The sequence below is a fragment of the Eschrichtius robustus genome, chromosome 10 (genome assembly GCF_028021215.1).
Source record: "Eschrichtius robustus isolate mEscRob2 chromosome 10, mEscRob2.pri, whole genome shotgun sequence".
In the NCBI taxonomy this organism is placed as follows: domain Eukaryota; kingdom Metazoa; phylum Chordata; class Mammalia; order Artiodactyla; family Eschrichtiidae; genus Eschrichtius; species Eschrichtius robustus.
This window is the reverse complement of record NC_090833.1, coordinates 44,338,416-44,356,647: the sequence shown is the minus strand read 5'-3', so window position 1 is coordinate 44,356,647 and position 18,232 is coordinate 44,338,416. Positions and strand designations below refer to the sequence as shown.

The 18,232-nt window shown below is 40.6% G+C and overlaps 1 protein-coding gene across 2 annotated transcripts in view; it reads left to right on the top strand.

Annotated features, from left to right (window-relative positions):
* The window catches only part of PCSK5 (proprotein convertase subtilisin/kexin type 5), a 451,875-nt gene that overhangs the window by 25,975 nt on the left and 407,668 nt on the right, over window positions 1–18,232 (top strand). For both annotated transcript variants that reach the window (XM_068551986.1, XM_068551985.1), the window contains exon 2: window positions 11,397–11,501. In XM_068551986.1, coding sequence (XP_068408087.1) covers window positions 11,397–11,501 — 105 coding nt within the window. The remainder of the gene's footprint in view (window positions 1–11,396; window positions 11,502–18,232) is intronic.

Genomic DNA, 18,232 nt, shown 5'->3' with positions numbered 1-18,232 from the left:
GCCTACAGTGGCAGCGCCTCAGGAGCTATAAAAGTAAGACCCAACCTCACATCTGCCTAGATGGAGAAATTCACACCTGGCTGGATACCTCACCCACCTGTCATCTGCCATTGGCTACAGGTGCTGTTGCTTATCCCCTGCTCTGGGCCCTGTTTGTAAGTTCACCACCCTGCAAGTGTTAACCCTGCCAGTCCCCAGGAAGGACCAAGATAGGGACAAAGGAACAAGGCGTCTCTGAACAGCCATTAGAAAAGACACGGAGCTTCTCCATCTAATAAGTTTTTTAACTGAGGGTGACAAGGCCCTCAACTGTCTTGAGCACACATAGTTTCTATCACATGTTCTTTTTTTTTTTTTAACATACTTATTGGAGTATAATTGCTTTACAATGGCGTGTTAGTTTCTGCTTTATAACAAAGTGAATCAGCTATACATATACATACATCCCCATATCCCCTCCCTCTTGCGTCTCCCTCCCACCCTCCCTATCCCACCCCTCTAGGTGGTCACAAAGCACTGATCTGATCTCCCTGGGCTATGCGGCTGCTTCCCACTAGCTATCTATTTTACATTTGGTAGCTATCACATGTTCTTAATGCTCACACCTTCTACTCTCGGAATCTTCCTTTTTAACAATAAAACGTGTCATTTAAAATTCTGTAGAGCTCAGAATAGCCTCTGTTTACCAGTATGATAAAATATTGGAAATTACTAATCTGGTTATACTAAATACATTTTTCTAAAAACTTTTTTTGGGGGAGAGATGGTTTTTGAAATAATTAAGGGGATGAATAAAAGAACAAAACATACCAGTTACATGAGTGCTAAAATGAAATTAATTAGATATCTTCTCATTTAAACGTACTTTAATTAATTAGATAGGAATAATTGAATGGAGATTGCAGAATTCAGAGTAAATTGTTCTGTTTCTGCAGAATGAGATGGATGGATTAGAATAGTGGTTGTTCACCTGTAGAATCACTTAGAATGCTTTTTAAAAGAAAATACTCATGCCCTGGCTTTTAACTCAGATCCTTATGTCAGAATCTCTGGGGTGGACATGGGGGGAAACGAACACTTAGTATTTTTTTTTTAGCCTCTATATTATTCTAATGTTTAGCAAGGGTTGAGAATCATTGAATCTAAAGAGAAAATTTACTGTTCCTAGGGTAATTCTAGAAATGTTGCCACCTATCAAAATAGGTACTATTTTGTGTTTGTTTCCATATAGTACATGGAAATGCTTTCAAGTTGCAAAAGTGATCAATAATGAAAAGAATAATACAGATCTAAATATAGGCTGTGTGTGCTCTTTCTCGCTCAGCCTTTCTTAGACTCTTACTTCGTGTGTGTGTGTGTGTGTGTGTGTGTGATGTGTGTCTTATAAGCAGGTGGAATAGTTTAAATATTAAACAATAATTTCTTTCAGTTTCTCCAGAAATTACTTACAGATGAGTTTTTAAAAGCTCTTGGAAAGAATAACTGACTATAAATAGCAGTAATAAATGTTTTTATCTGAGGAATATAGTACACGGATTATATTACATTAAGGATAAAATTATTCATTTTGGATGCAAATGGATCAAAGAAAATAAAAGCCTAATGCCATTTACAGTTCATTCTTAAGTAACTGTTCCAAACATGTTATACGTTGAATGTTAAACCCCATCCTTATCTGTAATAGACTAATATGAAAAATTATTTCAGTTCTCTTGGGAGAAATATTCTGATTCAATAGGGAAAATGTAAATTTCAAACTTGCAGTTGACACAGTGGGGTTGTCAGAGTCAAGTCAGAATGGTATCTGCATCTTAGCAGGGTCTTTGTCTTGTTCACTCCATCTCCAGTGTCTTTGGATCAGTGCTTGACATAGCGTATGCTCTCAGTAAATAAGTGAATGTCTTGGCAGGCTGTAAATGTATAGAGTAGGATATAGAAAATGACATTCAATATTCAACAGAAATGTAAATTTCTATCATTTACATTTAAGAAATTAAACTATAGACTGGAGGAGAACCAAATTAAAAAGGGCATCCGAGGATTTTTCAGTTGGCCAAGTTCATTCAGCTAAAAATATTTCAATTCTAAGCTACTTCTAATAGAAATACATTGCCCAGGGAGGTCATGGGATCATGACTCCATCCTGGCTCCACCATACCTAGAGTTGAGCTGTGTTATGTTCTGGGTTCCAAGTTTTCTGGGAAGGCATTATGGATGTTGGCACATCTAGGGGAAGCAACCTTGCGAAGGCTTGTCACATGAGAAAAAAATGGAAAAACTTGGATGTTCAGCCAAGAACAGGGTCAGAAGACCCAGTAGGGACGTGTTGGCTGTCTGGCATGCAGAAGAGGGATGACCCTTTTGGGTTGGCCTCACAAGCTAGAACCAGGAAGGAGGAGTGGATTTAGACTAATTATCTGGAAGAACTTCCTAACAAATGGACTGTCCCAGAAAATGCAGTGCTCTATGTTTAAAGGTTGAAGAATGGATTCCTGCATTCAGTGAGGAAAGGCAGATCAAAATCCTGTTAAGGTCTTTTCCAACTCTGATATTCTCTGATTTGCTTCAAGGGAAACTTCCTGTCCTGTGTGAATAGCAGGGTAGACTGTAGGTTTCTCACTTGAACTTGGGAAAATCTGGTGCTCACTCTGTTTTTTCTGTCTTACATTTTCTTGGTGAAATTGCTGTATCCGTTTCTTGCTTGCTTGGGATTTGTAGTCAGGATGTTTTTGGTCACCTGCTTATAAGATGAACTACTGGGACCCAAATTCTGCTATACTCTGCTGATCAGGTAGCTTTAGAATAAAATAATGAGGCCTCATCTTGGTGAGGGCAAAGGAGTGGGATGGGGTGGGGATATTTGAGTGTGCATACTGAATTAAATGTGGTGATAGAAAACCCTTTGAATAAATTTTAAATAAAAAACAAAGTGCTGTGACTAGAAAAAGCTTAGATTTTGGAAATCAGACTCAGACATTTCCTCACTTGGGCATGTTACTTAGCCTCTCCCAGGTTTGGACTGTTTCCTTCTCCATAAAATTAGAATAATTCTCCTTCCTTTGCAGGGTTGTTGGAGAGATTGGAGATAATGTAGGAAAGCATCAGTAAGTGGTACCTATTGTTATTAGTAGTATTAATTATACGTTGGCTTTGAATAAACAAGCCGCTTACTGGTTCTCTTTTGCTGGGCCAGTTGCTTTATCTTGCTTTTCAGTTTGTTTTGAGGATTAAGCAAGAGAATGCTAACAAAGTGCTGAGCAGAGTACTGGGCTGATACTAATCACTATTATTATACTGGTATAGCTACTTAGAAATTGATAACGGAATACCCAGAGAGTCCTGAAAATTATGAAGAATAAACAGGCTCCAAATACAAATAGTCTAGTTTCGTTTCCTTTGCTTCTCATGGATGTCTACTGAGATACCAGTTCTACCTAGTATTAGTTTCCTCTTGCTGCCGTATGTAACAAATGATCACAAACTTAATGGTTTAAAACAACACAAAATTATTATCTTTCAGTTCTGGGGCCAGAAGTCCTAACCTAAAATGAAGGTGTCATCAGAGTTGCGTTCCTTCCAGAAATCCTAGAGGAGCCTCATCTCCTTGCCTTTTCCAGCTTCCAGAAGCCACCAGAATTCCTTGGCTTGTGACCCCTTCCTCCATCTTCAGAGCCAGCGACATAGCATCTTCAAATCTCTGTCTCTCTCTTTTCCTTCTTTTTCTTTCTCCCTCTCCCTCTCCCCATCTCTGATCTCTGTTTCCGTCTCTCTCTGTGCTTCTGCCATCACTTCTCTCTGACTTTGCTCTTATAAGGACTCTTGTGATCTCATCGGGCCCACCCAGATAATCCAGGATAATCTCTCCATGTCCAAACCCTTAATTTAATCACAGCTGCAAAGTCCGTTTTGCCATATAGGGTGGCATAGTCACAGGTTCCGAGGATCAGGATATGAACGTTTTTAGGGGGCCGTTATTCAGCTGTCACATTCCTGCATATCTGAGAAAGTTGCTCTAAAATCATAGAGATTATACATCTTCCCTTGAGCATCCTGATGAAAAAAAAAAAAAAATGATTGTAGGTCTTTTGCTCTGAATTCATGTATTCTAATGTCATTCTCTGAAGAGCTGAGTGATTGACTTGAGACTAAAGTCTAAGGAAGACATTTTTCGTGTCATTTGTGGTGTTTCGTGGAGTAACATCCAGGATGCTTGGTGCCAGGTATTGTACTTGTTAAGCTTAGAATGCTCCTTGAACTTCAAGGTGAAGGTGTACCTTAAAGATAATTTCTCACCTAAAGGAGACACTAATGTATGTTGCTTGGGGTCAGTGGTAGAACAGGAAACAGGGACCAAGTTCCTTGCCCCCCTCAGAGGACAAGAATGGGCTCTTTCTCACTCTCAGAGATGCTTGTCAACACTTTCTCTTTTGGATCTGCTCAAAGAAGATAGAAATATCCCTAGAAAACATCCCCTCTGTGTACAACTCTTAGGAGCACAGTCTTCTGGGTAATTGTTTTAAATTCATCCTTAGAAACCTTTTATTTTACACATCTTTTAGAGTAGTTGAGAACATATGCTCTGGAGTTAGGCTGCCCAGAATCAACCTGAGCTTGGCCCTTTGCTGTGTGGCCCTAGGCAAGTTCTTAAATTTTGTGAGCTTCTGCTTCCGTGCATATAAAATGGAAATCGTGATACCTACTTCGTATGGTTGTGAGGACACAGTGCAATGATGCTGGGCACTTAGTTTGTACTTCATAAATATTAGCAATTCATCAGATTTCTGCAGTTAGTTGCCTTCTAATTTAATATTTAATAAATTCAACAGCCTTGTTATAAATATCACTTTTGTTCAGTGATTCCAATAGCTCATTGACTATGATGAAATAAGAGAGGGAAATACAAAGGCAGACTTTGGTGATTAGGTGGTTGTTGGTAGTAAATTATTAATTTTCAGATATGTTTACATGTAATAATGTCATTCATTCATTCAACATTTATTAAGTATAAAGTGTATGTTATATGTTAATGTTGTATCACAGAAAGGGTTATAAAGAGATTTGCAAGAAGCCTTCCCTAAGGTTTAGAGACATGCTCACTGCTGCTTTGATTTCCTGAAGATCGGGGACCATTCATTCATTCATTCATTCTAACATTTATTGGGTATGCCTGGCACTGTTAATAGGAGCTAAGTCTAATTCAGCAGTGAATAAAACAAAAATTCCTGACCTATGGAGCTAACATTCTAGTAGGGGAAGACCAGCAATAAATGGGACAAATAAAGAGAATATATAATATGTTAAGTGGTGACAAATGTGAAGGGGAAAAATAAATCAGGGAAGGGTCAGTGGGGTATGCTGGAGACAGCAATTTAAAATTGGGTGGTCAATTCGGTGGAAATCTTCCCTGAGAAGAGAGCATTTGAGCAAACACCTGAAAGCAGAGAGGATGTGAGTTACGGAGATTTCTAGAAGGGCATTCTGGGCAGAGGAAAAGCAGGCGCCAAGGCCCTAAAGTTGGAGTGTTCTTGGTGACTTTGGGGAAAGCAATCATGGCCACCTTCTCTTTGATTCTCCTTTGAATGTTATAGAGTCTGAAATACAGAAGGCAAATAATTACAATGGTTTTAATATTCTCAGGGAAGTACAAATGAGGCATCACAGTCAAATTTTAATGAAGGGAAATCAGTATATCCAGATGGTGCTTCTGTAGCTTTCTGTCTGAATGGAATTTAGCAAGCAGGAGTTTCAAACTTTAACTCCTGGATGTCGGAGATTGATCGGCAAGAACAATTGTCTTGGTGACTTGGTTCCTCCCCACCTCACCTGAGAGGGTGGGGGGAGATCTGAGCTGAAGAACCCCAGGTCACTGGGTTCTTGCGTTTCCCAATCTCTGAATCATTCTACAGATGGGAAAGAGAACCAGAGATCAGTAGAGGAGATACAACTTTTGAACTCACCATTATTGTGGTATAACTTATATACTCCCCATCGCAGACATTTTTGTGTAAGATTGGATGAGTGTTGACAAATGTACATACCCTGGGTTGTGCTGATAAATACTAAACAAGTGACTGATCAGGGAAAAAGGAAGCCCTAATTTGTAGCCTTTGCCAATTTTTCCTGATGTGTTAAAAACTTCCACCATTGTTGATGTCAAGTCATCAATGTGATGTCCCTGCAGAGGGTGTTGGGAAAAGATGCAGTTGGATCTGGCAAGCTTGCAATGAGCTGGTTGCAACATGCTGGAGCACTTACCACTGATGGAATTACCACCACAGTCATGATATAGAACATTTCCCAAACTCAAAAGTTTCTCCAGGCTTTCCCCAAGGTTATCACTGATCTGTTTGCTGTCATGATAGAGTAACTGTCCTAGAACTTCTTACCAATGGAATCATACAGTGTATCCTCTTTGTGTCAGCATGCTGTTTTGACCTTCATCCATGTAGCTGCATGCATCAGAGTTTTGTTCCTTTTTATTGCTGGGCATTCCATTCTATAACTATACCACAATTGATTTATCCATTCACTTGTTGATAGACATTTGCATTATTTCCAGTTTGGGGCTATTATTAAGAAAGCTGCTATAAGCATTTGTGTATGGGTTTTCTTTGGAAATAGGTTTTCATTTCTCTTGGGTAAATACTGTAAATGAAATGGCTGGGTCATGAGGAGGATGTATGTTTCATAAGAAATTACCAAATGATTTTCCAAAGATGTTGAACCATTTTCTACTCCCGCTAGCAATGTATGAGAGTTCCAATGCTCCGTAATCTCATTAAAAATGGGTATTGTCTACCTTTTAAATTTTAGCCATTTTGGTATGTGTATAGTGCTATTATGATTTTAATTTGCATTTGAGCATCTTTTTACATGCTTATTGGCCGTTTGTATATCTTTTGTGAAATGTCTGTTCAAACTTTTGCCCATTAAAAACATTTTATTTGTAGGCTGGTAGTAAAAACTTTTCGAAAAGGAGTACAGAATTTGGGGAAATCTGTAAGTTGGACAAGGCAGGAGGGAAAACAAGGCAAACAAGCAGCCTGAGAGAGCTGACAGGTTCATCGAAGTGGCCACAGTGCTTTATTCAGTGAGTTAGATAAAGCATGTAGACTAGTTCCTGGCACAGAATAAATGTTGATATTATTATTATTAACTTTAAAATTATATTATTAAATAATATTAAATATTACTATTTATTTTAAGAGCAAAGGGAAGCCACTCAAGGATTTGAAGCAGGCGTATGAACTATGACAGTCAAATGTACATTTTATAACCTTATCCTGGCTACTGTATAGAAAGTCTTAAGAGAGGAGGTTGGCGTGAATGGCTGTGAGAAGCCAAGAAGCCAGTGTAGTCATCTAACAGGATGTTAGAGCAGACACAGTGGGTCATCCGTAGCCTGTGGCTCAGTGGTGCCTGTAGCCTATGACTCAAGAGGTACCTACCTTTGAGGATCTCTAAGTTGTGCAAGATTGTATATATATAAAGCTACTTTTTCAGAAATTCTCATCTGTCCAGTTTGGAATATTCAGGGGAGCCAACTACTGAATCCACTGCTTGGTCTGCTTTGGAAGGCATTCAGTATTGACTATTAAATAGCTTGGCGTATCAATCAGGAGGGCCAAGTTTTCAGAAAAGGCCCCCAAAACCACACCACAGAATGGGCCTCCACCAGAGCTGCTGCTTCTGCCTCAGTGAGGAAGCTGAGGAAGGAGGAAGCTACCCTATGATACCCCTGTAGTTCTTCTAAAATCTCTTACCAACTGACTGACAAAACAGGATGTGCAAATGAATGCCCAGAAAGCTAGCAACCAGGTACTAAGACCTTTAGCCACAGCCACCACTAAACACGTAAATGCCTCCAAGAGCATGCCTCACGATGCCACGGTCTGCCTTTGATTGGTAGAACCTTAATCACATTCAGAACCCTGGCTGCATAGAATTTAGCTCTGCAGTATAGGAAGGCTCACTAGAAGGATGTCGGAATGTGTCTTGTGAGCCCATCGACGGGATGCACCATGAAACTTAACTAAATTCACCCCGATGCTAGGCATTCAACAAAGGTTTACATTTTACCACCTCACAATACCAGCTGTGTACATTTGGGCACTACCAGAGCCTCAATAGCCTCCTTTATCAAATTGGAGGTAATAATATTTGTCTTCAAAAGCCCTTGGGGAAAAAAAAAAAAAAAAAAAGCCCTTGGGGAGATGAAGTTAAATATAATACCATGCGGAAGAGCAGCAAGATGCTTGGCATGTGGCAGGCATTCTGTAATTGAGGCATCAGCCAATCAGTGAACACCATTCCATAACCCTATAGAAGAAACAGAATCCCTGAAAGATGGAGATTAAGTAGAGTGTACTGCTCAAGAGATTTAATGGCCCAAATAGAAGTGGCCCTTGTATCAGTCCCATGGAATTGGGGGAGTGTATTTGCCCCTGGAAAAGTAGGTGGGATTTGTGTGTGTGCTATTTCACATGTTCATTTGTATTATTTTTTCATTTTTGGTTAGTTTAATTTAAAAAAATAATGCAGCCACATAAATAATGAAAAGAAAATCCCTCTTTTCCAGTTTGTCAAGTTTCCTTCCTGAAATATCCTGTGCATATAAGCACACATGTCATCTAGAGTCTTCCTTTTTTTCTCCTACAAAAATTGGGTCATATTATATGCTTCTTTTGCACCTGTATTTATTTATTTCTTTATTTATCCACTACCTTGGAGACAATCCATTTCAGTTCATATAGAACCAATCACCTATTGATGGCAGCTAGTTGTTTGCATTCTTTTGCTTTTACAAAATTTGCTCTAACTAACATCCATTCTTTTACGTAAATGACTATACCTATAGAATCAATTTTAAGAAGTGGAAAGGCTAGGTCAAAGGTTAAGTACCGTGTATAATTTTATTGATATTGCCACATGGCTCTCCAAACACTTGCACCATGGTACACTCTTTACTGATCCTGTATGAGCTGCATTTGTGCCTACATCCTTGCCAACAGTGTATCATCAACCCTTTTGATTTTTGCCAGTGAAATAAGGGAAGTGAAATAAAGGAGGTGATACCAGGGCGGATTAAGAGGAATCCTGCCAAGAGACAGAGGTGAGGGATTAATTAGAGGATAGGAGGTGAGGGAAGGTAGGATTTAAATATAAATTTAGAAGGGAAACTCATAACCTTCTGGCACTTACTATGTGATGGGCAGTGACTTGACTAGGCAGGGTACCTGCTATTACATTCAGTTCTTATAACCACACTAACCCATAAACACTATTATCCCCCATTAGACTCTGACACCCATTCTCTGTCCACTGTACCTCCTGTGTCCTTATTCCACAGTTGAGGAAACCAAAGCCCAAAGAGGTTAAGCGATGTATCCAAAATCCCAGAGCAAGTTAAGTCAGGACAAGGGTTCCACTTCCCAGCTCCATGTACACTGCATTAGGCCAGCATTCTGGTGTGTACCGTTGAAGCCACAAAGGATCTGAATATTTCTTCAGGGTGTATTTCATCCACAGTTTGAGTTTAATAGTTGAGTTGAATTCAGTCATTTCCTACAGTTGAAGAGGTTCCATAATAGTTGAGTGGACATGATCTTAAACATACTGGCATTTTTCACGTTGATAAAAAGTTCTTCCTCAGAGAGTCTCTGTTCCTTTCCACTAAAACTACTGTATTTACCAAAGGAGCATTCTTGACAGAAACTACATGAGGTGAAAGCTCTAAGCTTCTTGGGATTTTAAGATTTCTGATAGAGGATTATGCAGCCCCTCCTGAATTCTACCCCTGCTCCTCTGGAATTTTAAAGTTGGCCTGTAAAACCCTCCTTGAAACACCCTTGGAGACTGGGACTGGCACCTGTGCCCTCTTCCTCATTGTTTTCTACTGCTTCAGAGTCCAGAATCATTGAGATTAGAGGTTTCAGCTAGGATTTCCTCATTTCCTACTTGTTTTCAGAGTCGAGGATCTCTTCTGTGTACATCTGGGCAGTTCCACTTGAATCAGAAATGGGAGACTTCAGACATTCAAATTTAATGAAGATAAGAAACATTCAATTAGAGCATGAAGTCCCAGTGAGGAGATGACTCTTAAATGGCACAGAAATTTGGTTGATCATCCTTATTGGAAGGGCGGGACGGTGATTGAGAATGTGATGAAAAGATGGGAATAAAAAGTAAACCTTTTATCTGAAAAAATTAAGCTGGGGCAATGACTTTTTTTTCTTTTTTTTTTTATTAATTAAGAAGGCCTAACTTTTGAATTGTCCTAATTGGAAAACATCCTGATGGTGGTCATTCTTTTAGGGTAGAGCAATGGTGTTCTGGAGGAATAGCCCTAAATGTATTTGCCCAAAGCGAGTAAAGTGTCAGTGGTAAAGAATGGAATTTGAGAGCTGTAGTGATCTGAGAAATGAACTGGCTTGAAGTCCAATTTTATAGATAATGAAACTGAGACATAGTAAGTATATGCGATTTAGCTAAGAAGACACTTCTGGTGACCATCAGCCAAAACTAGAACCAAGCTCTCCTGCCTTAGCTCATTGTATGGTTTAATTTCCATTATGTGATCCACATTTTATAATCTGCTGAAAGAATATGATGGTTGGAATTGTGTTAGTTTGTTTTCTTAGAATGGACAGGGATTTATTTTTACAGCTATCCTAAACAGACCTGTTTTTAACTAAAGAAAGGGGTACATAAATGAGAAAACTAATTTATTAAAGAAATGGTTAAGATAAAGTCGACTGAACTATTTTCACACAGGAAGCTTAGCTGATAGGTAGGACGCGTGATCTTTGTTTTGTTTTAGAAATTGCCATTCATTCCACTTTTAGTTTTGCAACACATGAATCAGAGCTATGTATTTATACTGTCTACTGAAGTCAGGAAACAAACTAAGTAGTGTTTTCTTTGCAGATGATCAATTGCTTAGGACTTGTTTCAAATTAATGATATAAATAATCTAACAAGGTCTTTCATCGTACATTTCTCAGAGCAAACAAAATGCGATGTGTTTTCATAACCAGATAGCTATTTGATTTTTTTATTCTCTTTCATACATTTGGATATAGATTGATATAGAATTACTTAAAATGCTGCATATAAATTAAACATTAAAAGGGAGATATGGAGAGCCCAAGCTGCCCCATTATAATCTTTAGTTCCACGGTCACCGCCTCAAGGACACTCCATTTCATATCACATGTCCTTCTTTTGAAAAGTGATCACCAAGGTTCAAGTAACATTTAAGCATGGCCAGCAACTACATAATTTATGGACCTTTTCTTTTTTTTTGCTTTTGTGTTCTTATTTTAATGAAAAACCAGGAAAACAGAAGACTTTTCATACGTTAACTCTCTTATATTCTTTCCCTCCTGCCTTTGCAGATCGGGGCCCTGAAGGATTACTACCACTTCTATCACAGCAGGACGATTAAAAGGTCAGTTCTCTCAAGCAGAGGAACGCACAGTTTCATTTCAATGGAACCAAAGGTAAGAAGAACCAGTTGGGTGGGGACCAAGAGGCAGAGCTTCTGCATTTTTCATTGGTAACATCACACTAGGAACTGGTGACCAGCATGAAAGCTTAAATTTCAAGAGCTGTCATACTATCCTTTGGTCCAATATCTTTGCTTCCTCTTGAGACCAAAAATAGGCAATGGCTTGATTTTTTATCGAAGTGCCCTTATCATCCCAGTTGTAGAACAGCCCAGGGGTATCAGAAGTAGGAGTTGTCATGGAGAAATGAGAAGGAGTGTATGTGGGGACAGATAGGGATGGATTCAGAAGTATTGAAGTCTTAAGAAGACCATACCATCTGCCTATTTGCATACAGATCTGAGGTTCTATCTGAGCTCTGTAGAGGGGTCTCTTCCAGAACCCTTAGGTCAGGCCTCAGGTCACCACGAATCCTTGTAGTTTCAATGGGTGTTAATAGAGCCATGCCACTGGTGGCCCAGGGACTAGACCATGTCTGAGACAGGAGGGATTCTGAGCACAGAAGGAACAGAAGCTGGCTGTGCTCCTCTTGGAAGCTCAACAGGGATCTTTCTTACACATTGTCTTGACCCCAATCCTTTTGGGTTGTACAGAAAGCATACTTCTAGGAGAACCAAGCAGAAGATATGTCATGTCTAGATTCTCCCAATCCATTTTGGTGAGGCAGGGCAGCTTTGAAATGGGAGATAGGAAGCTGGAGGGTGTTGGGGACAAACAGACTAATAACTGGCAACTAAAACTCTGAGGATGAGTTAACCCTCTGTCCTTATTACGTTGGAGGAAGGGATTGACTCTGACAGAGAACTGCTTGGCCTCCCAGATGTGACGAGTAAAGAGGGAGAGAGGGCAGCAGTACCAGCCTGCCCTGGTTCCTCTGTGGATTCACTGTTTGTTATTTACTGATCAGGAAGGGTTGTCTTTTCCTCATTATGGTTTGGGTTTATCATATGAGCTCATTTTCAAATAAATTGGTCAACAAGTCTCTACCAGTGAGCATGGCAATCTCTCCTAGAGATTCCTCGAAAATGATATCCCTTATTAAAGCAAAAAGGTCCCTATTTGAATTAATATGCAAATCAGATTGGCCATTTGGAGTCCTGTCCTCGGTTATGTGCCACAGTTCTCCTTGTTTAATTTTTGTCTGGAATATTATCACACAGTGTTCATGACTATGAAATTGTATCTTGGTGGTTAGAAAAAGCACATTTGTTGTAGGGCCCAATTTTCTGTGGATTATAGGAACATCCCCTGATACTTAACACTCCGGCAGCCTGTGGATTATATATATATTTTCCCTTTATCTCTATTCAGAATTAAATGTTACTGGAAAAGCAATCTGTTAGGATGTTCTTGAATTAGCGAAGTTTTCGAAGCAAAGTCACGTTTTTCATCTGTTACCTTTTTCCAAGCTTTCTTGAACTTTGGTCATTTAAATGATTTTAATTTCAGACCTCACATGCATAGTCCATGTGAATTTGAAAAACCAAGTACTAAATGGTTTGGGAGGTAAGAACAGAATTGAATACAGAGCTATTTCAAGCCTTAACGTTCTCTTGGTTGAGAACGGAAGCTTGGTCTTCCATTCTTCTTATCTCAGTGCATCAAATAGTTCATGCAGGACCCAGTGGAGACCTCAGATGCTGGGACACGTAGTGCCTGGCATGTTTGTCCTTCCCCACCCAGCCCAGAGGAACAGAGCCAGTTCAGGCCAGCCCCAGGGTACATGCTTAGTTCCTCTTCCTCCTCCGTATACAGAACACCCTAGGATAGGATTGTACCTTGCTCCTCACTCCTCATTCTGGTGCCACCTGCACCTCATTGCCGCCCAGCTGTTTATACAGAAGGGCCACCGTTCTACCAACTTTGCAGATTGGGGATTGCCTGCAGTTTCTTTCAGATATTTCTTAAAGTCCGATCATTCCTTCCATTGGCCATTTCTTGAGCGTCTAATGTATGCCAGGCCCTGTGTTAGGCTCTGGGGATTTGCGGATAGGGTGGTGCCCTCAGGGAGCTCTCTGCAGCCTCCCACAGTAGCTTTCGGGGAAACACAAGACATTACAATGCTTCTCAGTGTTGGGGATGGAAGAGCAAAGGAGATGGGGGTCTACTACATTCCTCCTCCTTCTCCAGCTCCCTCCTCGAAAAGCTCAGGCCCACTTAGGTTAAGTTTGCTTTTTAATTTAAAAAAAAAAAAAGCAACAAACGTTATTTACAGAGAAGTTGCAAAAACGTTATGAGGAATTCCTATATTCACTTCCCAGATTCCCCAAATGTTAACGTTTACGTTTTACATCTCGTCAAACTTACTTGGTCATTTTCTCTCTCTTCTCTCTATACACATGCACACATAGCTATGTATATAAGTTTCTTTTTGAAAATTTGGCTGCGAATTGCAGACATGATGCCCCTTTAACTCTAAATACTTCACTGTGTATTTACCAAAACCAAGGACGTTCTGTTATATAACTGGGAGTACAATGGTTAACATTTTGGTAAAATCTGGATATTAACATTGATTCAATATTATAATCTAATCTACAGATTTTATTCAGATATTGCCAGTTGTCTCTTTTCTGGGCCAAGATCACATCAGTTGTCATATTTCCCAAATCCCCTTGGTATATACTCTGTCATACTTTCATTTTCTTCCCTCCCCTTCCCTCCCCTCCCCTCCCCTCCCTTCCCCTCCCCTCCCCCTTCCCCTCCCCCTTCCCCTTCCCTTTCCCCTTCCTCTTTCCTTTCCTTTTCTTTTCTTTCATGATCTAGAATTTTTTTGCAGAGTACTGGCCACTTATTTTGTAGAATCTCTCAAGTGGCATTTGTCTGTTTCTTCATGATTAGCTGCAGGTTTGGCGAGAACACCAGAGAAGTGCTGTGTCCTTCCCAGTGTGTCAGGTCGGGAGGCACATGACATTGACGTGTTTCATTGCTGATGATTTTAACTTTGCTCACTTGATGAAACCTGGTGTCTTCCAGGTTTCTTTATTTTAAAATACGATTTTCTCCCACCTAATTAATAAGCGTTTTGTGGGGAAAGACTTTGAGACTATGTAAATTTCTACAGGCTGACATCTTATTTTTCACTCCCAGCAGATCTCATGGGGAGTATAAGGTATCCGCACAACTTGCTTTTCTTAGGCAGGTCTCCTTTTCTTTAATCTTGGGTGTGTGTGTGTGGTGGGTGATTTGTGTGCCAGAGTGGAGGCACATTCGTGATTAGGGGGACGGGACCATGTGAAATGGCTTGGTGGAAAACATTGGTGATGGGTGAAGTTATTTTTGTTCCTCATCTTCTCCAGAAAAGGAAAACACACATGGGTGAATTGCAGGGAATACACACACTCAACAGATCCTGGCTTTTACTTGCTGGAGTAAATTGCATGGCTCCTTCTTCCCCCTGCTATTGTTTTTACTTAGAGGGTTCTAAAGAAGGAAATGCAAAAGTAGCAACATTGTAAGAACAACCCTCCTGGTGCTAAGAAAATGCTGTGGTCAGTTGGGGCACATGAGCCCGGAGAACAAGAATAGACTGGATTCCCATATGTTAACAGTATGTTATGATTAGCTTTTAAATGACAGGGATCCGCAGACTTCTAAGACAGCATCACTACACAATCATAACACAGTTTGGCAAAAAGTGTTGGTACAATATTACAGCAGTTAGAAGGGTGAGTCTTACAATGTTCTTGACTCACCAGCTTCTCTCCAAGAGACCTAGGTTAAATTTGAGAAACAGCAGTCTTGAATTAACATTTTCAGAAGCCTCTCATTAATCTGCTTAGAAATCTTTGCCAGCCCTGTGGCATTTTGGTCAAAGAGGGCGGTATCTACAGGAGCTCTTTGGAATAAAAGTTCTTTACAGCTCTTTAACTGCCCATGCAGACATGGGCGGGGGTGGAGGAGATACTTTTCTTTCATTCTTCTTACCCAGAACAGAAAAATCAGAATCCTACATTTTCCATTAGAGTAGGCTTTCAAAAATAAAGAACATAAACTGTCCTTCAGTTACCCCCTATGTCCTATTCATGTGTAGTTTGATATACGAGCCCAACTTCTACCCTTGCCCATGAGGTTTTATCTTGAAGATTCTGGCCTTTTAATCTCTTATCTTTTCCAGTCCTTTTTTCTGTCTTCAAATATATTTAAAGATCAATTTTTATCTAAATCTAGGATAGAATTACCTTCTGCTCTGGGCTCAGGGATGAGCAACTCTCCTGCCATGTTTTTTCGTGAAGTTCAACTTATCAACCCACCTCATCGCGTGGATGTGTATGGCTGTGTATCTCAAATATGGAAAAACTATTGATATAGTATTATTTATTGCAGAATCATAGGCTCCTTAGAATTAGACTTCTCTCCTTCCTATCCAATGCTAACATACCCTCTGTCATACTCCTAAAAAGATTATTTTCAGATCTGTTAAACATGCCCAATGACAGAGAGCTCAGTACTGGACAAGGCAAACATTTCTATAATTAAAGAGATTTAACATGCTGAGCTAAAATTTGCTTGTCTGTAACTTCTATCCATTGATTGGATCTACTTCTACCTTCCAGACTTACACATAACAGCTCTTTAAATATTTGGAGCCCCTCTCTTAGTCTCCTGGAGCAGCAATTGTCCCTCTGTCAATGTGGCCCAGAATTAAGTTCAAGGCTTTAGCTCACAGAGAGACTGCTCATTTGTTACATTTATATGTAAGCCATTTCCTCTAAAGAGAATTTTAGAGCAGGGCATGCAACCGCTGTACAGTGACAGCTAAAGGGCTGTAGGAAAAGAACAGGAAGGTGGAAATGAAGTAATTGGAGGTAATTAGCAAGATCAGATAGAATCAAACCTGTGAAACAAGAAAGGGAAGTTCAAGTTCCTGACTAATCCCTGTCGGTACCTATTGGGTCCAGAATTTGATTTTCAGGTGACTGGAGTTTCTCTTTTTGCCTCAAGGGTGAAGACGATGTGATGGAGTAAAGTAAGGGTGCAGGAGTACTTCACTGTACGTAATGGTCATGTTCCCGAAAAGCTGTACAAATCTACTTCTTATCAGTCAAACCTCATTTCCCCAGGGATTCACTTTATAATTTCAGAATCAATTTATCTTCACTGAGGATTGATATGTCATTTTTCTGTGGAGACAACCAGCACATTAGTTAACTCTTTTTTTTTTTTTTTTTTAACTCTGAGACAAACCATTTATAAGCTGTTTGCATGCACCTGACCTGCCAGGGGATCTTTGCAGGTAAAGATCAGTTATTCAGTTAGAAGTAGATGCTCAGGAGTGTCTGCCTGGCTCCCATGCGCGAATCGCAGCCATGCCTTTCCACTGACAAGATTCCTGGTGTCCCGGTGCGGCTTCAAAATTCATTCCACCCCGAGTACAAGTGCTTCCTGTTCTGGCCACTGCTTCACTTCCTCTCACCCCACCTGCCCTCATTCCAGCTGGTGCTCCCGTGGACTGTTTTCTCTGGCAGTTCAATGTTCTGCTCTTTGGTTTTAACTGTGATAATAACTTCACGGTTTGACTTTCTTCTGTGAAGTGCAGTTTTATAACAACATTCCTGGGCTTGTGCTCGGCGGCCATGTGCGCAGATCCCGGGTGTGTTGAGGTGGAACGAGAGGGGCTGTGTTCTCTGGGGCAGGAACCCGAGGCTGTGTGTTCTTAGCCTGTGTCATAACCGTGATTGTTACACATTTGCTTCTCAGCATCTCACCAGTGAATGAAAGCAGTTACCAGACAGCTTGAGAATGCCCTGAATTCTTCTGGAAGCGGCGTGGGCTTGGGTGTGATGATGAGCGGAGAGGACGTGGATGCGGTGGTCAAGGGGCATGTGGGGGGGCTGTCTTGTTCCGGGTGACCCTCTTTAACTACCTTTCACCAGTTATGAAGTGCAACCGCTATGGCAGATTCCTGTCTTTGCCTTTTGATAGCATTCCTGTGCCTTCGAAAACCCCACTAGAACGTGTAGACTCCTGGGAGAAGCGTTTCAGCCATAAGTTTGCAACCTGTGATACAGGTATAATGGCAGGATGGCTAGGAGTGTAGGAGAGACGGAAGGAGTATGTGGGTACAGATGCCACCGAGTTCTCCGTCTTCCCTTCTTTTCTGTCTTGTTTTCAGGTCTCCCAGATGTCTGGATGATCAGAAACCGGAGAGTCAGATTGTACACTGCTGGGTTATCTGATGGGAAAGTTTGGGTCATAACCCCAATTTTTTTAGCTACTTAGGAAAAGTGGCCAAATCTTTATTAGAGAGCACTTCGCAGCATTTCATTTTGAAAGGTTATAAACGCACACGCCCACAGTGGAGTGCAGATAAGAAGAATGAGTAAGATGGGCCAGACGGAAAATCCCTGGGCATAGGATAGACTGTAGAGCCCTTGCTGTGTGTAAGGGAGCAGCCGCAGCCCTGGGGCATCATGTTTGCAAGCTGGCTCGTGGTTGCCAGTTGAGAAGAACCGGCAAGTCTGCACTTTTACAGGACATTTCCCAATTTTAAATGTTGGCCAATAATTCAGAAGTTTGAACATATTCGTGTGGGCCAAGGAAAATGCATCCGAGGGGCATCCCAGTTTGTGACCCCCCTGAGATGGGCTGCATCGGGAAAAAGCAGGGCAGGCGTGAAAGGTAGGTGTTAGCACCTTCATAACTTGGCCTCGGTCTTGCCCTCACCTGAACACTGGTTTCAATCTGTCAGTCACGCTCTGCTGAGTGGCTCTAGTATGACTTTT